The following is a 27,029-nucleotide window of genomic DNA, read 5'->3' as shown; positions in this document are numbered from 1 at the left end:
CTCTTTCCCCTCCCACTTGGATGCATCAGCAAAGAGGACAAGCAGCAATCCACTTCCTCCCCTCCCCCCTTGTGCCCCCCATCCAGGGTGAAAAAAGAGATCAAGCATTTAAATCGAAGGAAAGGACTGTAGGAAAGGAGGAGGCGGAGGGAGGGCTAGGAAGAGACAAATCCGGCATCTGTGTCTCCTTTTTTTCCCCCCCATTGTTCTAGCCCTGGGAGGGGAAGGCCGGACCCCGCTGGAGGAGTGACAAAGCCAGGAATATGTCTGGGGGTAAGGAGACAGGAGGCGTGCATCCTTACCAGCAGAACCAGCACGCGCAGTATGTGGGACCGTACCGGCTGGAGAAGACGCTGGGCAAGGGACAGACAGGTGGGCCTTCTTGTACTATTGCTGGGATTATGTGGGGGAGGAAGAGATGGAGAAGAAGCAGGTGCCAGTAGGCTATGCGTGGAGGTGGGGGTGGGAGGGCTGATTTAAAAATGGTAATGATGCATGATACCCTTGGGGACAGCTTTATACATCAACGCAAGAGAAAGCGGCACCTCTGTTTCTCATGTAGTGTATCCCCAGGATTTCACTAGCTTATCTGTCTGTAGGTTGCAGATCTCCCTGCCAGGTATCTCCTAACAATTCGTGCATAATCTCTTTCTTCCTCTATAGACCGCAGGCATGAGCACACATCCATGGTACCAGCTGCTAATTTCTCACTGCCCTTGACTACCCCCCTCCCCCCATCTAGAAATAACTAACTCCCCCCACCCCCAACCCTGTTCCATGCCAGAAATTGAGGAAGAGATTCCTGAGAGGGGATGGCGGTGCCCTGCTCAGAGTTTGGTCCTGCAAATGGGTATTGGACTGGGGTATTTGATACGTGACACTAAGATCAACTCAAGGAAATGGGGTTTGCTGATTCTCATTTACTGTTGCTGCCAATTCTAGAGGTGAAGGGATAGATGAAAAATATCTTTTTTGGAGGGGGCATTTCTCTGCAGAGAGGAAACATGGGTTGAGGTGGTTTAGAGGATTATACCAAGTCAGGGGAATCCCACCACTTCCAAATGTTGATACTCCAGGTGGGATTGACAGAAGAAGGGGCTGGAAGTCTGTGTGGGGGGGGGAGTGTTTTCAGAGAATGGGGAGGGAGGGGAGCAGTTGATCTGGCAAGTGGCCTGGTATACAGAGAGATGGGGAATCAAAACCAGGCATACTTTTTAAGGAATAGATAAAAATGTGCCACAGAGGGCAGACTTTGCAAGAGGAGCTTTCTGCCTCTGAGATGTGCAGACACATTACTGGGCTTTGATACTGGGAATGATGTATCAGTGGGAGAGAGAAGCTCCCTGCCTCTAAGGTGTGCAGACACCCATTACTGGGCTTTGATACTGGGAATGATGTATCAGTGGGAGAGAGAAGCTCCCTGCCTCTGAGATGTGCAGACACATTACTGGGCTTTGATACTGGGAATGGTGTATCAGTGGGAGAGCGAAGCTCCTTGTCTCTGAGGTGTGCAGACACATTACTGGGCTTTGATACTGGGAATGGTGTATCAGTGGGAGAGAGAAGGTCCCTGTCTCTGAGGTGTGCAGACACACTTCATTGAGCTCTGATACTGTAGCTGGTTTAAAAAAAAAGGTTTGAACAAGTTCCTGGAGGAAAAGTTTTTAAACTGCTATTGAGACAGACATGTGAGAAGCCACTGCTTGCCCTAGATTGGTGGCATGGAATGCCGCTACTATTTAGATTTTTGTCAGGTACTTGTAACTTGGATTGGCCTCCATGAAGATGGGATACTGGGTTAAATTGGTCTGATCCAGTAAGGCTATTCTTATGTTCTTATAATGGAAATGGTGTATTAGTGGGAGTGAAGTTTCCTGCCTCTTAGGTGTGCAGACATACTAATGGGGTCTGATACTGGGAATGGTATGTCAGGTCCCAGTGCTTTGGTGATGGTGGGAATAATTTTTCTCCTGCTTTCTTATCGTGGAAATTTGCAGGCTGTATGCTCTGGTTGCTGTATAATTATACAGCTTGCTGGCCTCTTCACGTCACACTGAAGAACTGTCAGTGGGCATGCTCAAAAATGTAGTTAACTACAAGTGCAAAGTGATGCATATGGGACAGAAGAAGCCAAACTATAGCTATGTGAAGCAAGGTTCCACATTATTTGTCACCACCCAGGAAAAGGATCTAGGTGTCAAAGTTCATGTTATGGTGAAATCCTTTGCTCAGTGTTCAGCGATGGCTAAGAAAGCAAATTCAATATTAGAAATGTATTTATTATTTTAAATGTTTTTTGCCTATGTGGAGATAAATATATATATATATATATATTCTTAAAAAAACAACATAACATAAAAACATCAAAGCTATATAAAAACTACAAAACATACAGGACAGGAATAGAATATTGCCTGTAATTTCGGTCATCAAGTCTCAAAAAAGATATAGTGGAATTAGAAAAGGTACAGAGAAGGGCGACGAAAATAATAAAAGGTTTGGGACGACTTCCCTAGGAGGACAGGCTAAAGTGGCTAGGGCTCTTCAGCTTGGAGAAGAGACAGCTCAGGGGTGATATGATGGAGGTCTATAAAATACTGAGTGAAATGGAAAGGGTAGATGTGAATCACTTGTTCACTCTTTCCAAAAATACTAGGACTAGGGGACATGCGATGAAGCTACTAAGTAGTAGATTTAAAACAAACCAGAGGAAATATTTCTTCACATAACATGTAATTAAGCTCTGGAATTTATTGCTGGAGAATGTGGTGAAAACAGTTAGCTTAGCAGGGTTTAAAAAAGGTTTGGCTGATTTCCTAAAAGGAGAAGTCCATAAGACATTATTAAGATGGACTTGGGGAAATCTACCAAACACAGTGAGGTGAAAAATAATCAATAATCAGCAAATAACTCTTTTCACAACAAATGATGTGTTGAATGAGAACTTCACAACATTAAGTACATTAAGGGGAAATCCACTCCTTTTTCCTAGGATAAGCTACATAAAATCTGTTTTTCTCCTTGGGATCTTGTTAGGTACTTGTGACCTGGGTTGGCCACTGTTGGAAACAGATTACTGGGCTTGATTGACCTTCGGTCTGTCCCAGTATGACAGCTCTTATGTTCTTATGTGAGCCAAATGTAGGACAATTGAGCCATTATGACATCACTGATGAGGTTGGCTCTTAGGCATTGGTGGAATGAGCCATTATGACATCACAATCTCAGCTCTGGAATGTTGCTACTCTTTGGGTTTCTGCCTGGTACTTGGGACCTGGGTTGGCCACTGTTGGAAACAAGATACTGGGCTTGACGGACCTTCGGTCTGTCCCAGTATGGCAGCTCTTATGTGAGCCAAGTATAGGATAATCAAGCCATTGTGACATCACTGATGAGGTTGGCTCTTAGGCATTGGTGGAATTAGGCATTATGACATCACAATCTCAGCTCTGGAAACTTACTACTCTTTGGGTTTCTGCCTGGTACTTGGGACCTGGGTTGGCCACTGTTGGAAACAGGATACTTGGCTTGATGGGCCTTCGGTTTGTCCCAGTACAGCAGCTCTTATGTTTTTATTTGAGCCAAGTATTGTGACATCACTGATGAGGTTGGCTCTTAGGCATTGGTGGAATTAGGCATTGTGACATCATAATCTCAGCTCTGGAAACTTACTACTCTTTGGGTTTCTGCCTGGTACTTGGGACCTGGGTTGGCCACTGTTGGAAACAGGATACTTGGCTTGATGGGCCTTCGGTTTGTCCCAGTACAGCAGCTCTTATGTTTTTATTTGAGCCAAGTATTGTGATATCACTGATGAGGTTGGCTCTTAGGCATTGGTGGAATTAGGCATTATGACATCATAATCTCAGCTCTGGAAACTTACTACTCTTTGGGTTTCTGCCTGGTACTTGGGACCTGGGTTGGCCACTGTTGGAAACAGGATACTTGGCTTGATGGGCCTTCAGTCTGTCCCAGTATGGCAACTCTTATGTTCTTATATCACCCAGGCCACCATTGGGTGCTCCTTCCAGGTCTGCTGATGGACACTCTGGATTACCCAGAGATCTTGCTTTGTTGCAGGACTTATTGGTGATATTTTTAGGAGGGCTAGGCATGCCAAAGTCATGGCTCTTTGTTTAGATGTGGAATTGACTGTGTGGATAAGGCCCTGATAATGCAATAATACAGCTGTTATTTCCAGGATTAGAGAATCTACTGATGGCAGATTCTATCAACCCAGTAGTAGAGAACAGGGCAATGAGATGATTGGAAATAGAAAAAGAGAACACTGAAGGCAGATAAAGGCCATATGGCCTATCCAATGTGCTCATCCATGTCATCCCTTTCTCTTTTAGAGAACCTATGCACTTGTCAGAAGCTTTCTTAAATTCAGTTACAATTTCCAACTCCACCACCTCCACTAGGAGACTGTTCCACACATTTCTGTGAAAAAGTATTTTGTCAAGTTACTTCTGTGCCTGTCCCTTTTCACCTTCATCCTGTGCCCCCTCATTCCAGAGCTTCCTTTAATTTCCTGTGCATTTATGCCATATAGATATTTAAACGTCTCTATCATATCTTCCCTCTCCCGCCTTTCCTCCAAAATCTGTCCCCATACGCCTTATGTCGTACATCACCGACCATTTTAGTAGGCTTTGTCTGGATTCAACTCCATCCTGTTTATATCGTTTTAAAGATGCCGTCTCCAGAATTGCACACAATATTCTAAGTGATGTCTCTCCAGAGTCTTATACAGGGGCATCAATACATAAAGGTAAAGGGGATGGGGCTTGATATACTGCTTTTCTGTGGTTACAATCATGGTGGTTTACGTATTTTAGACAGGTACTTATTTTATACTTTGAGTAATGGAGTGTTACTTGTCTTGCCCAGAGTCACAAGGAGCAGCTGGAATTGAATCTGTAACCTCAGGGTGCTGAGACAGCAGCTCTAAACACTGGGCCAGACCTCCAATCCATCCTCCTAGCTTTTGCTGTTACTTTTTCTATCTGCATGGCCACCTTAGCATTTTTTTTGCTACTTCAGCTTGTCTGCGGTGTTCTTTGCTCACATGTTTAAAGACAATAGACTGTTTTCAGTCCAATTCTTTATATGTGAGGTTGCAAACCGTTGGACCCCTGAGGAAGGCGTGTTCGCCGAAACATGGACCGTGTAGGGTCCGGTTGGATTTTTATCACAATATTTTTTAGCATTGTACTTTTTTAATTGAATTTTCATGGTTTTATATGTTAGTGTTTAATAAATTATCTCCAGAACATCTGTATCCACAGTTTTTTGTTTTTGTTTTCATCGGTGGATTGTTTTCACTGTGTATTATTGGGTCTCCCCATTTTTCTTTGTTGTGCTGCACACCTTAGGATCATTACATTACTATTACTATTTATCATTTCTATAGCCCTGAAAGGCGTACACAGCGCTGTATGTTGAAGCCTTCAAGAGACAGTCCCTTCTCAGTAGAGCTTACAATCTAATCAAACAGACAGGACAAATAGGGGGTTATGGTGTTTTACGAGTGGGGGTTAGGAGTTAAAAGCAGCTTCGAAAGGTGGGCTTTTAGCTTGGATTTGAATACCTCCAGGGACAGAGCTTGATGCACTGAGTCAGGCAGTCTGCTCCAGGCGTATGGTGAAGCAAGAGAGAAGGGACACAGCCTGGAGTTGGCAGTAGAGGAGAGGGGTGCAGATAAGAGAGACTTACATGATGAAGGGAGTTCTCAAGGAGGAGTATAAGGAGAGATATTGAGGAGCTGCACATACAATCACACACAAATCCACTCCTCTTTCATGCGCAAAAGTTCTTCACCCCCTAAACTGTACCATTCCCTTGAATTTTTGCAGCCGAAATGCATGGCCCTGCATTTTTTTTTTAGCATTAAATCTTAGCTGCCAAATTCTGGAACATTCTTTAAGCTTTGCTAGATCCTTCCTCATGTTATCCATACCATCAGGCGTCCACCCTATTGAAGATTTTGGTATCAACTTCAAAAAGGCAAACCTTACCAGACAGCCGTTCAGCTATATCACTTACAAAATTGTTAAAAAGAACTGGCCCAAGAACCAATCCTTGAGGCATACCTTTCCTCAGAGTGAGCACCATTTACCATTACTCTCTGTTGCCTTCCACTCAACCAGTTCCTAAATTAGGGCCCATACTGAGGGCATTCAGTCTATTTATTAGTCATAAGTATAGACAGCTCACCAGGTCGTGCAGGTGCAAGGCCGGAGGATTAGGACATTGATGGGAAGATAGGACTTCGATGAGAAACCTAGGGGGCAAGGGGGCCCCTTCTGGTGATTAAGGCAGGTCATGACCTGTTGGGCCGCCGCGGGGGCGGATTGCTGGGCGGGATGGACCTCTGGTCTGACCCGGCAGAGGCACTGCTTATGTTCTTATCTATGCGGAACCATGATAAAGGCCTTGCTAAAATTTAAATACACATCTAGCGCCCTCCCTTGATCCAACTCTCTGATCACCCAGTCAAAGAAATTGATCAGATTTGTCTAAGAAGGCCTCCTCTGGTGAAATCATGTTGCCTCATCCTGTAATCCATTGAATTCTAGAAACTTCACTACTCTCTGTTGTAAAAGTATTTAATAAGAACATAAGAGGTGCCTTACTGGAACACACCAAAGGTCTATTAAGCCCAGTATCCTGTTTCCAAATAGTGGCCAACCCAGGTCACAAGTAAGAAGATAAGAATAGCCTTACTGGGTCAGACCAATGGTCCATCATGCCCAGTAGCCCGTTCTCATGGCCAAAACCCAAGGAGTAGCAATATTCCTAACTATCAATCCAGGGCAAGCAGTGGCTTCCCTATGTCTGTTTCAATAGCATACTCTGGACTTTACCTCCAGGAACCTATCCAAACCTTAAGTTAACCACTGTTACCACAACCTCTGGTAATGCGTTCCAGAGCTTAACTATTTTCTGAGTGAAAAAAAATTTCCTCCTATTGGTTTTGAAAGTATTTCCCTGTAACTTCATCGAGTGTCCCCTAGGCTTTTTAATTTATGACAGAGTGAAAAATCGATCCACTTGTACCCGTTCTACTCCACTCAGGATTTTGTAGACTTCAATTATATCTCCCCTCAGCTGAAGAGCCCTAACCTTTTTAGTCTTTCTTCATATGAGAGGAGTTCCATCTCCTTTATCATTTTGGCCGCTCTTCTTTGAACCTTTTCTAATGCCGCTATATCTTTCTTGAGATAAGGAGATCAAAACTGAACGCAATACTCCTGGTGAGGTTGTACCATGGAGCGATACAGAGATGTTATAACATTCTTAGTCTTGTTAACTATCCCTTTTCTAATAATTCCTAGCATCTTGTTTGCTTTTTTGGCCGCCGCACACTGGGCAGAAGGTTTGATTGTATTGTCTACAGTGACACCCAGATCCTTTTTTTGGGCGCTAACCCCCAAGGTGGACTCTAGCATCCGGTAACTGTGATAAGGTATTTTTTCACAATGTTCATCACAAAGTCTGACCAGTACAGAGCCATGCCCTTCAGTTACCATGAATCTTCCCTAGAAAGGGAGGGGCTCATCTGGGAATTAAACCCAGGACCCATTAATTTACTTACCACAAGGAAAAAATAGCCAAGGAGGCAAAAAACTTCAAGCCGTTCTTTTGATATATTAAGGGGAAATGACCCACGAAGGAAGCAGAGGGGCCGTTGCCATCGCCAACAAACTGAACACATTTTTTGCATCTGTATTTACCGAAGAGGATATATACAATATACCAGAAGCCGACAGGCTATACGCAGGAAACGAAGATGGGAAACTGACAGGGTTGACGGTCAGTATAGAAGAGGTATGCAGGCAGATTGATAGGCTTAAAAATGATAAATCCCCGGGACCGGACAGCATCCATCCGAGGGTAATCAAGGAACTGAAAGGGATTATAGCTGAACTGCTTCAACTAATAGCCAATCTGTCGATCAAATCAGGAAGGATTCCGGAAGACTGGAAAGTGGCGAATGTTACGCTGATCTTCAAGAAAGGTTTGAGGGGCGATCTGGGAAACTACAGACCTGTGAGTCTGACCTCGGTACTGGGAAAGATAGTAGAGGTGCTGATAAAGGACCGCATCATTGAGTACCTTGACAGACACAATCTGATGAGGGCCAGCCAGCACGGCTTTAGCAAAGGAAGATCTTGCTTGACAAACTTACTGCACTTCTTTGAGGGAGTAAACAGGCAGATAGACAAATGTGACCCGGTCGACATTGTATATCTGGATTTTCAGAAGGTGTTCGACAAGGTCCCACATGAACGACTGCTTCAAAAAATTACAAGCCATGGAATCAAGGGTGAAATACTCACGTAGATTAAAAACTGGTTAGTGGATAGGAAACAGATAGTGGGGGTAAATGGACAATACTCGGACTGGAAAAGTGTCATGAATGGAGTGCCGCAAGGTTTGGTGCTTGGGACCGTGCTCTTCAACATATTTATAAATGACCTGGAAATTGGTACGACGAGTGAGGTGATTATTTGCGGACGATACAAAGTTATTTAGAGTAGTTAAAACACAGAAGGATTGCGAAGACCTGCAACGTGACATAAATACGCTCGAGGAATGGGCTGCGACATAGCAAATGAGGTTTAACGTGGATAAGTGCAAGGTGATGCATGTCAGTAACAAAAATCTTATACACGAATACAGGATGTCCAGTGCAGAACTCAGAGAGACCTCCCAGGAAAGAGACTTGGGAGTACTGGTAGACAAGTCAATGAAGCCATCCGCGCAATGTGCGGTGACGTCGAAAAGGGCGAACAGAATGCTAGGAATGATTAAGAAGGGGATCACAAACAGATTGGAGAAGGTTATCATGCTGCTATACCGGGCTATGGTATGCCCCCACCTGGACTACTGCGTCATGAAGAAGGACATTGTACTACTCGAAAGGGTCTAGAGAAGAGCGACTAAAATGGTTAAGGGGCTAGATGAGTTGCCATACAGTGAAAAATTAGAGTAACTGGGCCTCTTCTCCCTTGAAAAGAGGAGACTGAGAGGGGACATAATCGAAACAGTCAAGATAATGAAGGGAACAGACTTAGTAGATAAAGACAGGTTGTTCACCCTCTCCAAGGTAGAGAGAACGAGAGGGCACTCTCTAAAGTTAAAAGGGTAGATTCTGTACAAACGTAAGGAAGTTCTTCTTCACGCAGAGAGTGGTAGAAATCTAGAATGCTCTTCCGGAAGCTGTTATAGGGGAAAGCACCCTCCAGAGATTCAAGACAAGGTTAGACAAGTTCTTGCTGAACCAGAACGTATGCAAGTAAGGCTAGACTCAATCAGGGCACTGGTCTTTGACCTAAGGGCCACCGCGTGAGCAGACTGCTGGGCACGATGGACCACTGACCTAGCAGTGGCAATTTTTATGTTCTTATGTTCACAGAAGTCAGACTTACTGGCTTGTAGTTCTCTACTTCTTTCTTTCTTCCACTTTTGTGGAGAGGGAACACATCCACCCTTCTCCAGTCCTCTGGTTCCCCTCTTGAATATGTTGTTGATAGGTACCATAGACTTGTGCTCGAGTCCTAGTGACTTGATGAATTGTGAATATAAAAATAAATCAGTTTTGTGCTAGTCCAGAAAGGTCCTCCAGTGTCATCCCCATGGTTGTTTTCAACGTGTTCAGCCATCTGATTGCAGGTCGCCTTCTTCACCTGGTTCCTTTGATCTTCCCAAAACATAACATCCTTCTCCAGTGATCTCTCTCTTCTGATGGTGTGACCAAAATAAGACGGTCGTAACTTCATCATTTGGTCTTCGAGTGACATAGCCGGTTTGATCTCTTCCGGAATTGATTTGTTCTTCTGGCAGAAGACTCTAGACTCTAGACTCTACAGAAGCATTAAAAAGGTCAGCCAACGGAGCTGCCAGGACTTTACTGAAGGAACTTAGGGAAGTTCTGGCAGCTCCACTGGCTGACCTTTTTAATACTTCTCTAGAGTTCCATCAGTACCCTTGGATGAATACCATCCAGCCCCATCGCTTTGTTCACCTTCAGTTTAGCTATCTCCTCACAAACACAATCCTCTGAAAATCAATCAGGATCTGCCACACTTTCAGCTCTATTTGTGTTTGTCTTCTGTGGTCCCCACTCTTGGTGCTTCAGCTGTGAACACAGGACTAAAGTTGCCAGAGCATTAGTCTTTGACCTGGGGGCCACCGTGTGAGCGGACTGCTGGGCATGATGGACCACTGGTCTGACCCAGCAGCTGCAATTCTTTTTTTTTTTACTTTATTTTTATTGAATTTAACATACTTACAAGTATAACTACTTGGTTTAGAAATACAGAATCATGTTCCAAAAGAAAAACATCATTGAACATTACAATATTTAAAATAAATATATATATATATGAAACTTAACTCTTCCTTAGACCTCAAATTAGGAGGAGGAAAAAGAAAACAAAGATATTATAGGGAGTAATATTACAATAATATAACAAAAAAGTAAAGGCTTAAATGCTACAACCCAGCAATTCCTTTAAGCTACACTCCCTCCACTAGATAAACCTTTGAGATCTAAAAAGGAATGTAGATGATCTGGTGTAAAATACACATATTTCAGACCTTTAAACTTAATAACACATTTGCATGGATAAGCTAGCAAAAAAGTAGCACCTAGCTTCCTTGTCTCTTCTCTCATGCCCAAAAACATTTTCCGTCTTTCCTGGGTTATTCTAGTTACATCATGATATAACCATAAACGTTGACCACAAAAAAGTGATCCAGACTTTTTCAAGAATAACCTCATAACTGCATTAAGATCTTGTTCAAAGATAAAGTTAACAATTAAAGTTCCTATCTCTTTAACTTCCATAAATGATTCCTCTACTATTGCCGTAAGGATTTGCAAGTCTTTATCAGTGACCATATTCTCACCTTTAGGTATATCTGAATTTCTTTTTGAAGTAGGTAAAAAGTATAGTTTATTTAGAGGCGGAATCTGATCTTGTGGATAATTCAAACATTCTACCAGAAATTTTTTAAAAATCTCAATGGGTGATATTGCCAAAATCCTTGGGCAATTTAAAATTCTCAGGTTCAATCTTCTGTTAAAGTTCTCAATCATTTCTATTTTACGGGCAGTGGAATTTTGTTCTTTAACAATGGTGGTAATTGAATTTTTCAATGAAGCTGACTCAGTTTGTATTTTGTCCATGCACTCTTGCTTGACTTTTAGCAAACTTTCAGAAAAGTTATCCATTTTCTTAACCATGACCTCAGTATCTGAGGCAGTCTTCTCCACCTTCACATCCATTCTCTTGATAGCCTCCAAAAGTATCTCCAGTGTCACTGCTGGGGTGCTTGTTGGTGCTCCTTCTCCTTCAGCAGCCCTTCCTCCCAGCGTCCCAGCTAGGGCAGTAGCTCCTCCCATTGCCTGCTCCGGGGTCTCCAACTCCTCTCCCTCGGGGCCAAGCTCGACACTCTGCGCCTCTGCTGAACATGGGGGGCGCAGAGAGATGCGGTGGAGACAAAGATGTCATCAGATCCAAAGACCCGAGTGCTCCCTCACTCAGGTCCGACGCGGAACTCTCCCACCGCGGGGATATCTGGGCGTCGGCTGGGCTGGGCAGGAGACGATGTGAGCAGCGGCAAGTGCCCCGCTCTCACACTCCCCTTCCTCTTCGTATGAGGCATTCCGTTAGAGTAAGTATCTGTTTCCAGTTATTGAAATGAAGAAAAAAAACGCTAAGCCTGCCGAGCACAGCTACATAGCGTCCGCCATCTTGTATTCCTCCTCCAATTCTTATGTTCCTCTATAGAAAAGGAGGATACCTGATCCCGCCCCATTCTGCCTCCAGCTCCGCCCCATTCAATTCCTAGCCCCACCCACAGACTCACCTCCCACACAAACCTCCCCATGCTTGGGACTGCATCTGTGCATGTGCGGACATCATCGCATCGACACTTTCCAGAAATAGCCCTGAGGTTGGTTACTTCTAAAACCCAGACAAACTTCTGGGTTTTGGAAATCCCTCCGGGCACCTGGGCAGTCCTCTACAAATAGGATATGTCCAGGTTGTCCCGGGCTTCTACCGCTAACTCCGTCTCCATCCCTTCTGCCTTGCTGCACTGCATGCTTGGAACAACCTGCCTGGCTTGTTACGTCAGGCTCTGTCTCTGGCAGTATTCAAAGCCAGACTAAAAACCCACTTATTTGAAGCTGCATTTAAACACTGACCCAAACAACTCATCTGTCTGTCATTCCCTTAATAGTCCTCTACCACCTTTTAGCCCCCTCTGTATGTCTGTCATAATTACGGTAGATTGTAAGCTCTTCTGAGCAGGGACTGTCTCTTGCATGTACAATGTACAGCGCTGCGTTTGCCTGGTAGTGCTATAGAAACAACAAAAATGTTGTGGTTGCTCCTCCATTCTCTATACCACTCTGGCTTCTCTTGGTGCCACACACCTCCTTTCTCCTGTTGGGGGCTGAGATCTGGTATCAAACTGCAGCTGTGCCCCACATTTCCCTGCTTCATTTGCTCCTTGCAATGAGACGGGCTATGAAAAAATTGGTGATGGTGTGTTTAGAGCCATGATCGCCTCACTAAAAGAAGCTAAGGTTGCCAACAGGATCCAGATTTGCCCAGCGGCATTGATCCAGTTCCGGGTTACTCCAGTGCATACAGGGACTTGGGCTTGCTTTTTCTAAGGAATGCAATGATGAAATCAGAACTACAAGTCTTTGCAGTAAAGCCAGGACTGGATCAACCCCCCATCAGGTGAATCTGGATCCAGTTGGGAACTCTAACGCTCCTCTCTTGAGAACAAGGGGTCACTCGATGAAATTGAAGGGGGACAGGTTTAAAACAAACGCAAGGAAGTACTTTTTCACACAGAGGGTGGTGGACACATGGAACACCCTTCCGGAGGCCGTGATAAGAAATAGCACAGTACAGGGTTTCAAGGATGACCTGGATAGGTTCCTGGAAGACAAAGGGATTGAGGGGTACAGATAAGAGCAGTGGAAGGTTTAGAGATAACTGTAGAGGTAGGCAATAAAATTAGTCAGGGACCGCTGACCAGGCAATATGCCTGATGGGCCGCCGCGTGAGCGGACCGCTGGGCTGGATGGACCTCTGGTCTGCCCCGGCGGAGGCGACTACTTATGTACTTATGTATTCAGTAGCCCTATCTGTTTAAGTAGACGTGCCGAATGTACAGGCTTGCAGATGTTACTTACCTATTTAACGTTAGGACCGCTGTTTGTGTCAGTTTCCAGAAAGAGGCTGGAAATTACTGCTCTCTGGATAACTTTTGGCCCCATTCCTGGGATGTATCGGACCCTTCCTATTGTTTTGCAGATACATTTTAGTTGGGCACAGAGATGTCAAGCTAGCAAAGGCATTTATGCTGGAGGGGTCCAGCGCAAGGTAGATGCAGCAGGCCAACTGTCCTTGGACTGTGGCCCGTGTGAGATTTTTAGGAAAATAAACTTCCATTTAAATAGCGAGTGCACATGATTTTAAGTATTGCAGAACCGTTTGCTGGAGATGAAAACACAATTTAAGAAGAGACTGACAGATTTAGACAAGTATAAATCATGCTATAACAGGCTAATACAAGGATTCTTCAAAACATTTCCACGCTTTCATATTTTCGCAGGAAATGGTTGGGGCGGGAGCAGTGGTGTACCTAGGGTATATGGCACCCGGGGCCCATCATTTTTTGACACCCCCCCATGTAAAAAAATATTTTTTGTAATAACCATGAAACAGAATAAATGATCAGAATAGAAACAGGCAGTGAAAATTTTCTTTTATTGAACCTCATATATGTAACCATTATTCCAAACATAATATAACAAACATAACATAAATTATGTCTGAATTGTCATGACATCAGAAGTACATATGGAGTAGTTGCAGGTGATCCTTGGGACAGTTCTGATTGTGTTAGTTCGGTTTTATGTGTTTTTTTTAATAGAAGGATTTTTATTTCTTTTTTGATGGTTTTGTAGTCTGTGGTCGAGGTCAATAGGTTGTAGAGTTGGGGGGGTCGAGTGTTAGGAGGTTGTCGAACAGTTTTTTTTCTTTTGACGATTTTGGTTGGGGGGTGTGTGAATGGTGTGTGAGTTCTCCTATGTCTGGTTGAAGTGGATTGAATTATTTAGCTGAAGAAATTAGTTACCTCCCCATTCCACACACATTAATTCTCTTCCATTTTTGTTCCCATTATAAAAAACACTGATAAGTTCCCAGAAAAAAATACATTAAAATAAGAAGTGAAAACAAAGGCCCCTACAGATGAGAACATAACATAAGAATAGCCTAACTGGGTCAGACCAATGGTCCATCATGCCCAGTAGCCCATTCTCATGGTAGCCAATCCAGGACACTAATACCTGGTCAAAACCCAAAGAGTAGCAACATTCCATGCTACTGATCCAGGGCAAGCAGACACTTCGCCCATGTCTTAATAACAGACTATGGACTTTTCCTCCAGGAATTTGTCCAAATCTTTCTTAAAACCAGCTAAGCTATCTGCTTTTACCATAACTTCTGGCCACTTCATTTTTAAGTTTAGATCTTTCCTTCCAAACAGAGACCTTGCTAGATGTCAAATAACTTCACAAGGTAACTTCACAAGGTAACTTCACAAGGACTTAGCTGTGCAGGAAATGTGAATCTCCTCATACACCCACCATATAGTGCAAAAATGTGCAAAGGTCTGTTTTTTTCTTTCGTTCACTACATAGCCTAATGCCACACAAGCAGCGCTGTTACAAACATATTCTGAAGGTCAATGCTAAGGTTAACAAAGTTTCCTTCCTTGGACCACAAGGAGATACTGACAAACCACTGGAAGAGATCCCAAAACAACTACCCAGGCACAACACCCAAAGACCACTCAATGTGTGAACCAGTTGAGTGGAGTGGACTAACTGGGGAGTGGAAATGGGCCCGGAGTTTGCTCAGCAGAATTTCCCAGCCCACCTCTTCCTCTCAACACATTGACACGCTGCCACCACCACCACCACCACCATTAGGAACACCTCAACGGGTAGGCCAGCAATGCTTATAAACTTTATAAAACACATTATTATATTTTCTTATAAAGCACATATTTTAACTGAACTCTCTGACATCCTCAGCCTTGCCATTCACAAAAATAGAAGGAAGAAAAGTTCCCATTTCCTGCTGTCTCATGTCCCCGGCCTATACAATATTTTTCTTCTGCAGACCCTTCAAAAGTCTGACCAAATCCTCGTTTCACTTGCATTATAAAGTACTGAGGATGCCATCTCTCCCAAATCCCAGGTCTTAAAGTCTAAGACAGTAGTGCAAACTAGTGCTGCCCGATTCAGGAAAAAAAATAAATTTTTGATTCGATTCAGCCTATTGAATTGGTTTTTTTATTTGATTTTCCTGCCCAATTGGGTGTTTTTTCTTTTTTTTCCCCAAACATCCTGATGGGTTTATTTTATAGCTTTTTCACCACCACCCCCCCCCCCCCCCATTGGCTTCTCCTAACCACACTGGTGCTGTGGTGTAAATAAAATAAAGAAACAAAAATGACTTTTCCTCTCTCTGTTAAATCCTAGCTCACATTTGCGGTCTAACACTAGCTCTGGCAGGATACACATTTCAAATCTGACATATTGTAATCACAAAACAGAAAATAAAATTAGTTTTTCTACCTTTTGTTGTCTGGTTATTTTTCAAATCTTGTTGGTCCAAGGCTCTGGTTGTCTTCTGATAACTTGCTTGTCAGGGTCTCCTTCTTCCTTCTTTCTGCATGCTAACCATCCATCTGCCATCTCTGTCCTCCCCGTTTCCCTTCTCTCCCCAGGAGGTCTGGCTTCTTTCCCTTTTTTGTCTCCCTCCACAGATCCATCTTATCTTAATTACCCTTTCATCCAGCATCTCTCCCTCCTTCCCTACCACCCCAGGGTCCACCATCTCTCCCTTTCTTTTCCCAACTACCCTCCTATCCAGTATCTCTATCCCCCCCTCCACACCATCCCTTGTGTCCAACATCTCTCCCTTTCTGTTCCTTCCCTCCCTAAAAACTATGGTCCATCATCTCTCTCCCTCTCCTCTATTTTCAGACCCATTATTTCTTCCCACCCAAAGTCTGGCATATGTGCGTCTCTTTGAACCCCTCCCTTCCCTCCGTGTACTTCTACAACAGGGCCCCCCTCCCCTGAAGGACTGTCCCCCCTTAAAGGTCTGCATCCCACCCCCGAAGGCCTGTCCTCCCCCTTGAAGGCCTGCACCCCCCCAAGGCCTGTCCCCCCCCCTTGAAGGCCTGTCCCCCCCCTTGAAGGCCTGCCTGCCTGTCCCCCTTGAAGGCCTGTCCCCCCCCCCTTGAAGGCCTGCTTGCCTGTCCCTCCCTTGAAGGCCTATCCCCCCCCCTTGAAGGCCTGCCTGCTTCACCCCCTTGAAGGCCTGCCTGCCTGTCCCCCCCCCCTTGAAGACCTGCTTGCCTGTCCCCCCTTGAAGGCCTGCCTGCCTGTCCCCCTTGAAAGCCTGCCTGCCTGTCCCCCTCCTTGAAGGCCTATCCCCCCCTTGAAGGCCTGCCTGCCCACCCCACCCTGAAGGCCTGATGCCCTGCCCTACCCCAAAGGACCGCTCGCCCCCAACCCTGAAGGACCGCTCATCCCCCTGGCCTCCCCGCTCCACCTACGGTAGAGAAGCAGTCCGCAGCAAGATCGCGATGCCAGCAATCCCTGCGCTGCTACCTCTGCCGCGGTCCCTCCCCTCCTCTGACGTCAGAGGAGGGGCGGGACCATGGCAGAGGAAGCAGCGCCGAAGCAGTGCAGGGATCGCGATCCCGCTGCAGGCTGCTTCTCCACCGCAAACAGTGCGGGGGGGGGGGGGGCGGGGGGAGAATCCGGACTTCGGGGGGGGGAACCAGATGCCAACGGCTTCAAGGCCGGGAACACCCCCCTTGGTACGCCACTGGGCGGGAGAAGTGGAAAGAGGGTGTGTCATAGAATGTCATGTGACTAGCCAATCCGGCAAGCCCGCTCACCTCGCAGGTAGTGATATAATTTGCTTTTGAGATATTATGTTTAAATATTTTTATTCATTTTCAACGTGCAGAGAAACATCCATGGCAAAACACAACAAAATACTTACATTTGTGCACAAATACAATCCCTCCCTCCCATCCCCCTCCCCCAATCCCCCGAATAGAAACAGAAACATAATCATCCCTGAGCTTAGGGAGCCAAGCACAACACAAATTACAGGTTCAAGAGTCTACTCCGGGCCATAGGTGTAAGAGTCATCCAAAAGCGTTCCCAGATCAAAGTAAATCGTTGACCCGGCCCAGTGTCAAGATTAGTACAATGTCTACATTCCAAGGATGCATGTATGATTAGTGTGACCATCTGGCTCCAGAAAAAAGGGGACGGATTGAGACATCCGGGTTTTACTTCCATTGAAAGCAACCAAGATGAATCAGTCTGTTCTCCTTACTTCCATTGCTTTCAATGGAAGTAAAACCCGGATGTCTCAATCCGTCCCCTTTTTTCTGGAGCCATATGGCCACACTATGTATGATCATCAAAGTTCTCCATTGACTGTAAGTCGGAGCGTCCTTTGCCAGCCACTGTGTCAAAATTGCTTTTTTTACCAAGCAACATTGCTCGTGACACAAATGCTGAAAGGCCTTTTGGTTTAGGTGGGACAATATCATAGAAACCAAAATTAAGGCTTTTGAGATATTACATAGTGTTTAAAAAAAATAAAAGTGTGGACATTTTTTTGAAGATCCCTCGTATATTCAAGTGGCCCACTATAAAAAAAAGATTGCAAACACTGGAGTTTTGGTTCTTGCAGTTCCCTGTTCAAAATAAGAACATAAGACTAGCCATACTGGGTCAGAACAATGGTCCTTCTAGCCCGGTATCCTGTTTCTACAGTGATCAATCCAGGTCACAAATATTTGGCCAAATACTCAATTAGTAGCAACATTCCATTCTACTGATTCCAGGGCAAGCAGTGGCTTCCCCATGTCTGTTTCAATAGCAGACTCTGGACTTTTCCTCCAGGAACTTATCCAAACCTTTTTTTTTTTTTTAACCCATCTAAGTTAACCGCTGTTATCGCATCCCCTGGCTAACTATTCCATGAGTGAAAAAATATTTCCTCCTGTTGGTTTTAAAGGTATTTCCCTATAAATTAATTGAGTGTCCCCTAGTCTTTGTAAATTTTGACAGAGTAAAAAAATCGATCCACTTGTACCCATTTTACACCACTCGGGATTTTGTAGATCTCAATCATATCTCTCCAAGCTGAAGAGCCCTAATCTCTTTAGTCTTTCCTCATACCAGAGGAGGTCCATCCCCTTTATCATCTTGTAGCCACATAAATGATTTCAAATGTTAACTCTTTTTAAGGATATGCTTATTCATTTCCAAGTTAAAGTTTCAAGTTTATTTAAGCTTGATATACCACTTAACCATCCTAAGCGGTGTACATAATAATTTAAACCAGGGATCTGTCAAATGCAATTAAAATATGATACAGACAAAAGGGGAAACTAAATAATAGAAAGGGAGACGGATGGGATTACAATGTTTCTTTAAATAAAACATTAAAAATCAGTGGGAGAGGGAAAAAGCAAAAGGACATATTGAATAAGTGAAATCGAGTTCCAAGTCTATACCTCATAGGCGCCTTTAAAAAGAAAGGTTTTAAGGTTAGATCAAGTGGCATTACAGAGGATTAATATTACCCTCTGCATGGTCCATTGGTCTAGCACAGTGGTTCTTAACCTGGGTTCGACCGAACCCCAGGGGTTCGGTGAGTCAGTCTCGCGGGTTCGGCGGAGGTCAAAACACACCTCCGACTCATATAGCGCTTCGGTCACGTTCAATCATCTATCAGTTATTCAGTGATTTTGATCAAGACTGATCGTGTACTCGGTTTCTTGATCTATCAATCTGTAACTAACGCCTCATATACATCAATCAATTCCTGATCAAAATTTGTGATTTAACTGATAGATGATTGAACGTGACCGAAGCGCTTATGATTCGTGATGATACGCCCCGCTTGTCCATAATTGGCTGCAGGTGATCACGCAACATCGCTTGGCCTATCTGTGCTGCAGGGGATTTGATGCGCGCAGTAGTCGAATTGTAACTGTTGTGATGGTACGTCGTGTGATACCTATCTTAATATTTCAATCCCTTACTAACTATGTCGAGCAAAATACGAAAGTGGTCGGACGAATATGTACAATATGGATTCACATGTATAACGGAAGGTGATGGGAGTCAGCGTCCTAATTGCATGATTTGCAATGCCAAGTTGAGTAATTCTAGTCTAGCTCCGGCAAAACTAAGGGAATAAAGAAGGGTTCGGTGAACACGCATATGAAACTGGTGGGGTTCAGTACCTCCAACAAGGTTAAGAACCACTGGTCTAGCATGACACTGCACGTGTTTCATAGTGTTCCATGGCTCTAGTGTGATACTTTGTACAGCATGAAGTCACTGTGTGTGTGTGTGCATGTCGTGAGCAACTGTGAAGTGAGGCACATGGAGGAAAATGTCTCTATATTGCTCTGTGGTGTGACCGTACCTTGAGTTTTATGTGCAATCCTGGTCACTGCATCTCCAAAAAAAGAGTTAGAAAAGGTTCAAAGAGAGGTGATCAAAATGATTACGGGGATGGAAAAGCTAAAACGGTTAAGGCTCTTCAGACTGGAGCAGAGATGGCTGAGGGGAATATGAGAGAATGGAGTTGGATAAGTAAACGTCAAGCAATTGTTTTAATCTTCCTAAAGTACGAAAAGATGGCGACACTCAAAGTTGCGTATGGGCTTATTTAAAACAAGCAGAGGAAAATATTTTTGTGCTCGACATATAGTGAAGCTGTGGGATCTCGTTTCTGGAAGATATTAATGAACCTTTACAAAGGTTTGGACAAGTTCCTGGAGAAAAAGTCCACGGCCCTTATTGAGACAGATGCAGAGAAATCCACTGTTTTATCCTCCGGGTTAAGCAGCAGCAAATCTTGCTACTTTTTGGGACTTGGCTAAATGGACTCTGGACTGGCCACCACTGGAAACTAGATATGTTCATGTTTATTAGAATTTCGGAATGCCCATCGGCCATCACCTGATCTGAGCAGTTTACAAAACAGAGTTAAAACAATCATTTTAAAAGTGAGGAAAGGAGCTCCATTAATGTTCAGGAAAGATGGGCTAAATGGACTCTTGGTCCGACCCAGCATGATAGCTCTTATGTTATGGTGTGAAGTGTAGTGCATGAATGTGCTCGTTCTATGGTGCCAGGGGGTTACAGAGTGACACGTTGCACAGGATTAAGGTCGCTGTTAGCATTTGTATTGTTTTGTTGGAGGGTTATAATGTGACATGTTGCTCAGGATTAAGGTCACGGTAGGCTTGTGCTATAGGGTTCTCTGTATAATACAGCTTAGCTGAGGATTTCATAGTAACATAGTAGATGACGGCAGGTAAAGCCCCATACGGTCCATCCAGGCTGCCCACAAGATAAACTCATAGCACAAGGTATGATGCGATACCACATACCCATGCTTGATCTTGATTTGTCCTTGCCATTTTCAGGGAACAGACTGTAGAAGTCTGCCTGGGACTTCCCTGATCTAGGAGGTGGAAGGCACACACGAGCTTCCATAATGCGCATGAGGAGGCGTGCCAGATGCACGCTCAGGCCCATCTAGGAAACGTTTTACAGAGCATGACATTCTCCCTTTCTCAGCCACCCACTCAGAAAAAGCAGATGCGCATTGCATGGCTGCTTTGAGAAGAAATGCTGCTCTTGATTTTCTACAAATTAGCAGAAATCTGCCTCTAAGAGCAAGAAAGTAACCACCTGATAATTGCTGTCAGCAAGCAGTAGGGCATGGATATAGTTTGATATTGTCACTGCCTGAGCAAGCTCCATAGTGCCACACGATTATCTTCTTCTGGACCTATTATTTTTGATCTTCAAGATCCCTTTTGAGGATGTCGATTTCTGTTATTTTTTTTTTTCTTTTTTCCTGAAGCGTGGTTATGCTTTCTGTGTTGACATTGCATCGTAGTTCTGTTTTGGTGGCGCGGCTCTGTACGTCTGAAAGTTGAGTTTTAAGATCATTGATGTCTTCACGAAGAGCCATCAGTGAATTAGTGCAGGAGTGTGTGGCGCAGTGGTTGAAGCTACAGCTTCAGCACCCGGGGGTGGTGGGTTCAAACCACGCGCTGCTCCTTGTGAGCCTGGGCAAGTCACTTAATCCTCCAGAGCCCCAGGTACATTGTAAGCCCGCCGGGACAGATAGGGAAAATGCTTGAGTGCCTGATTGTAAAAATGCTTAGATAACCTTGATAGGCAGTATATAAAATCCTAATAAACTTGAAACTTGAATTATGGCTACCTTGCAGTATTCCCTTTAGGGATAAGATTTCATCCATAATAAGTTCCAGAAAGACGTCTCCTTCAGCATTAGAAACCATCATGTTTATGCCGTTTAGAAGCTGGCATGATGCTGGAAGTTGGTTCTGGCTTTGTATTTTTTCTAGACATTGGAAGTCAAGTGCAAAAGGCAGTGGTTCCCAACCCTGTCCTGGAGGAACACCAGGCCAATCGGGTTTTCAGGCTAGCCCTAATGAATATGCATGAGAGAGATTTGCATATGATGGAAGTGATAGGCATGCAAATTTGCTTCATGCATATTCATTAGGGCTAGCCTGAAAACCCAATTGGCCTGGTGTTCCTCCAGGACAGGGTTGGGAACCACTGTGAATCTAACCCATTATACTGTAATAACATCACAGTCTGTGCACGCTTGTTAGTGCTACACAGTTAGGGTCAGATTCTGTAAACGGAGACCTAAATCAGCAGCTGCCTACAAAAATGGTGTTGACCATGTGGCAATCACACATAGGCACCATTTAAAGCAGTGGTTCCCAACCCTGTCCTGGAGGAACACCAGGCCAATTGGGTTTTCAGGCTAGCCCTAATGAATATGCATGAAGCAAATTTGCATGCCTATCACTTCCATCATATGCAAATCTCTCTCATGCATATTCATTAGGGCTAGCCTGAAAACCCGATTGGCCTGGTGTTCCTCCAGGACAGGGTTGGGAATCACTGATTTAAAGAACCATGGCTAACGGAGCGTACCACAAAACTTAGACATCTGCATTTTTGCTTTCTTAAAATTTCTGCACTCTGTATTTCCTCTGATCATCTGCATATTGTAACTCGCTGAACGTTCAGCTTCCTTGATTGTAAACCGCCTAGAAGTCGCAAGATTGTGGCGGAATAGAAGAATAAAATTATTATTATTATTATTGAGACATTTAAGTACATCACGGGACGGGTCAAGGTGGAAGATGATATCTTTCTTCTCAAAGGACCCTCGAACACAAGAGGACATCCGCTCAAACTCAGGGGAGGGAAGTTTCGTGGAGACGTCAGGAAGTACTTCTTCACGGAACGAGTGATAGAGCATTGGAACAAGCTTCCAGTACAGGTGATCGAGGCCTGCAGTATCCCAGACTTCAAGAATAAATGGGATACCTATGTGGGATCACTGCGAGGGTCATACCAATGAATAGGGTCGCTAGGATATTGACTTAATAGAGCAGGTCAGTAGAGTTAAGGGGGCCAGTAGAATTATAAGGGTGGGTCAATGGTGTGGGCAGACTTGATGGGCTGTAGCCCTTATCTGCCGTCATCTTTCTATGTTTCTATGTTACATTGCAAACACCTAAGTGCTTATGAGAGTCATGCCTAAGGTCATCTTTGCCCCCTAACCATGCCTACTTTGACATAGATGCGATTACAATGCCTACTTTTTTTTTTTTTTAGCAAGTTTTAAATTGGTTTTTAATGGTGCAGTCAATTACCATGCCAATTAAAACAATGAAGTTAGGCAGCGGTAGGGTGCCTATAGCTGCTTAACTTACAGCACCATTTACAGGATCAGTCCCTTATCATCTAACTCACTATTTCATACGAATATCATAATTGTGCAGGTTCCATAGTGCTACACAAGTGTCTTCTACTATGTAAACCAAAACGGAGAAAATATTTCCTCACGCAGCATGTAATTAAACTCTGGAATTCATTGCCAGAGAATGTGGTGAAATCAGTTAGCTTAACAGGGTTTAAAAAGGTTTGTATAATTTCCTAAAAGGGAACCATTATTGAAATAGCCTGGGAAAATCCATTGCTTATTCTTAGGATAAGCAGCATCAAGTCTGTTTTACTACTTGGGATCTAGTTAGGGACGGGTTGGCTACTGTTGGAAACAGGATACTGGGCTTGATGGACTTTCAGTCTGTCCCAGTACAGCAGCTCTTATGTTCTTATGTGAGCCAAGTATTGTGATCGTGTACCAATCGGTTTGCGAGCCCTTTGCGACCCGATTTACTAACCTGTGTCCTGACCATCCTCCAATGTGCGCATGGCAAATGAAGGGGAACGGCATTCAAATGATGGCAGGTGGCGATTCACTAACTAAAACCCTGCAACTCTGACTGGGCTGGCCGATCACAAACAAGCGAGGACCAGTCACTCAGGTCCTTTCCAACTGCCCTGCCTTCTGACGCCCTGCTCTCTGTCCTGCTTTCAGACTTTGCTGCCTGTCCCGATCTCCTGCTGCCCTGTTCTTCTGCCTGCCCCGAACTCTTGCAGCCCCGACTCTCTCACTGCCCTGATCTCCTGCCTGCCCCAAACTCCTGTAGCCCCGACTCTACGCTGCCCTGATCTCCTGCCTGCCCTGATTCTCTCACCCTTCCCCTCAGTGCAAGCCCGTGGTTTTAACCCGCAGGCTTAAAGTGGGTTAACACCATGGGCTACAAAAAAGTTAAAAACAGAAAAAAAAAAAAATTGCTGCCGAGCTCGGATACAGATGGTCTGCGCATGTGTTGGGATCGCTATGTGATCCGGGCAGGCAGTTGGGGGCGTGATTCCGATCGCCCTCATTTGCGTGAGGGCGATTCGTGAATCAGCCCCCCGGACATGGATCGGATCAGATCCCTCACGGATCAGATCCGATCCGTGCCCTTAGTGAATCTAGCCCTATGACATCACAATCTTAGCTCTGGAATGTTGCTACTTTTTGGATTTCTGCCTGGTACTTGGGACCTGGGTTGGCCACTGTTGGAAACAGGATACTGGGCTTGATGGACCTTCAGTCTGTCCCAATTCTTATGTGAGTCAAGTACAGTATAGGACAATCGAACCACTGTGACATCACTGATGAGGTTGGCTCTTAGGCATTGGTGGAATGAGGCATTATGACATAATAATCTCAGCTCTGGAATGTTGCTACTCTTTGGATTTCTGCCTGGTACTTGGGACCTGGGTTGGCCACTATTGGAAACAGAACACTGGGTTTAATGGACCTTCAGTCTATCCCAGTATAGCAATTCTTATATTCTTATGTTTAAATAGCCGAACTGGACCAGACTAATGGTCCATCTAGCCCAGAGTCCTGCTTCCAGCTGAAGTCAATGCAACAGGTGAAGAGTGGCCTAGTGGCAGAGCTGCTGTCCCAGTACCTTGAGGTTGTGGGATCAAATCCAGCACTGCTCCTTGTGATCCTGGGCAAGTTACCTAATGCTCTGTTGCCCCAAGTAAAAAATAAGGCTATATATGGAGAAAGCTCTACTGGACTGACATTAAAATCACACATTTCTTCTATAGTTCAAGAACATCCCAACATCCAAACTGGATTTTCCTTCTCCGCAATGTAACATAGTAACATAGTAACATAGTAGATGACGGCAGATAAAGACCCGAATGGTCCATCCAGTCTGCCCAACCTGATTCAATTTAAATTTTTTTTTTTTTTTTTTTTTCTTCTTAGCTATTTCTGGGCGAGAATCCAAAGCTCTACCCGGTACTGTGCCTGAGTTCCAACTGCCAAAATCTCCGTCAAGACCCACTCCAGCCCATCTACACCCTCCCAGCCATTGAAGCCCTCCCCAGCCCATCCTCCACCAAACGGCCATACACAGACACAGACCGTGCAAGTCTGCCCAGTAACTGGCCTAGTTTAATATTTAATATTATTTTCTGATTCTAAATCCTCTGTGTTCATCCCACGCTTCTTTGAACTCAGTCACAGTTTTACTCTCCACCACCTCTCTCGGGAGCGCATTCCAGGCATCCACCACCCTCTCCGTAAAGTAGAATTTCCTAACATTGCCCCTGAATCTACCACCCCTCAACCTCAAATTATGTCCTCTGGTTTTACCATTTTCCTTTCTCTGGAAAAGATTTTGTTCTACGTTAATACCCTTTAAGTATTTGAACGTCTGAATCATATCTCCCCTGTCTCTCCTTTCCTCTAGGGTATACATATTCAGGTCTTTCAGTCTCTCCTCATACGTCTTCTGGCGCAAGCCTCCTATCATTTTCGTCGCCCTCCTCTGGACCGCCTCAAGTCTTCTTATGTCTTTCGCCAGATACGGTCTCCAAAACTGAACACAATACTCCAAGTGGGGCCTCACCAATGACCTGTACAGGGGCATCAACACCTTCTTCCTTCTACTGACTACGCCTCTCTTTATACAGCCCAGAATCCTTCTGGCAGCAGCCACTGCCTTATCACACTGTTTTTTCGCCTTTAGATCTTCGGACACTATCACCCCAAGGTCCCTCTCTCCGTCCGTGCATATCAGCTTCTCTCCTCCCAGCATATACGGTTCCTTCCTATTATTAATCCCCAAATGCATTACTCTGCATTTCTTTGCATTGAATTTTAGTTGCCAGGCATTAGACCATTCCTCTAACTTTTGCAGATCCTTTTTCATATTTTCCACTCCCTCTTCGGTGTCTACTCTGTTACAAATCTTGGTATCATCTGCAAAAAGGCACACTTTTCCTTCTAGCCCTTCAGCAATGTCACTTACATACATATTGAACAGGATTGGCCCCAGCACCGAACCCTGAGGGACTCCACTAGTCACCTTTCCTTCCTTCGAGCGACTTCCATTAACCACCACCCTCTGGCGTCTGTCCGATAGCCAGTTTCTGACCCAGTTCACCACTTTGGGTCCTAACTTCAGCCCTTCAAGTTTGTTCAACAGCCTCCTATGAGGAACTGTATCAAAGGCTTTGCTGAAATCCAAGTAAATTACATCTAGCATATGTCCTCGATCCAGCTCTCTGGTCACCCAATCAAAAAATTCAATCAGGTTCGTTTGGCACGATTTACCTTTTGTAAAGCCATGTTGCCTCGGATCCTGTAACCCATTAGATTCAAGGAAATACACTATCCTTTCTTTCAGCAACACTTCCATTATTTTTCCAACAACTGAAGTGAGGCTCACCGGCCTGTAGTTTCCTGCTTCATCCCTGTGACCACTTTTATGAATGTCTGGTATAAAACACTCTTCGAGTCTACCTTCGCATTTCAAGGTCCCAAAATATGGAAGTCTCTTCCAAGTAGCTTGCAACACATCTCTTCTTACCTTCAATTCAGGAAATCACTAAAGACATATACTGAATATTATATTACATTATATTAGTGATTTCTATTCCGCCACTACCTTGCAGTTCAAGGTGGATTACAAAAGAAGTTATCTGGCCTTTTCCAGAGGAATTGAAGAGTAGAGCGATTTGCTACAGGGAATTGGACTGAGTCTTGCAGTGTTAGTTTGTCTTCAAGGATGTCTTGAATAGGATGGTTTTTATTTCTTTTCTGAACGATTTGTAGTCTGGAGTCGTTATCAGTAAATTGGAGAGTTGGTAGTCTAGTTTTGCTGCTTGAGTGGCTAGAAGGCCATCATACAGTTTTTTTTAGTTTGACGTCTCTAATTGAGGGATGCATGAACGGTTTGTGCGTTCTCCTGTGTTTGGTTGAGGTAGGTTGGATTAGGCGGTTGTTTAGATAGGCTGGGCTGTCTCCATTGATGGTTTTAAATGGTAGGCAGTAGAATTTGAATTGTACTCTTGCTTGTATTGGGAGCCAGTGTGAGTCGAGGTGTGCTGCTGTGACGTGGTCGTGTTTCCTCAGTGAATAGATAAGTCTTAGCGCTGTGTTTTG

General features: G+C 44.4%; 1 protein-coding gene across 1 annotated transcript in view; it reads left to right on the top strand.

Moving 5' to 3' along the window:
- Positions 1 to 263: 263 nt before the first annotated feature.
- BRSK1 (BR serine/threonine kinase 1) overlaps positions 264 to 27,029 on the top strand; it is a 62,821-nt gene continuing 36,055 nt past the window's right edge. Inside the window, exon 1 of the mRNA XM_033962067.1 lies at positions 264 to 372. Within this exon, the coding sequence (XP_033817958.1) occupies positions 264 to 372 (109 nt within the window). The remainder of the gene's footprint in view (positions 373 to 27,029) is intronic.

This window comes from Geotrypetes seraphini, chromosome 10 (assembly GCF_902459505.1).
Source record: "Geotrypetes seraphini chromosome 10, aGeoSer1.1, whole genome shotgun sequence".
NCBI lineage: Eukaryota > Metazoa > Chordata > Amphibia > Gymnophiona > Dermophiidae > Geotrypetes > Geotrypetes seraphini.
Note: the sequence above shows the minus strand (reverse complement) of the source record. Positions and strands in the feature narration are given on the sequence as shown.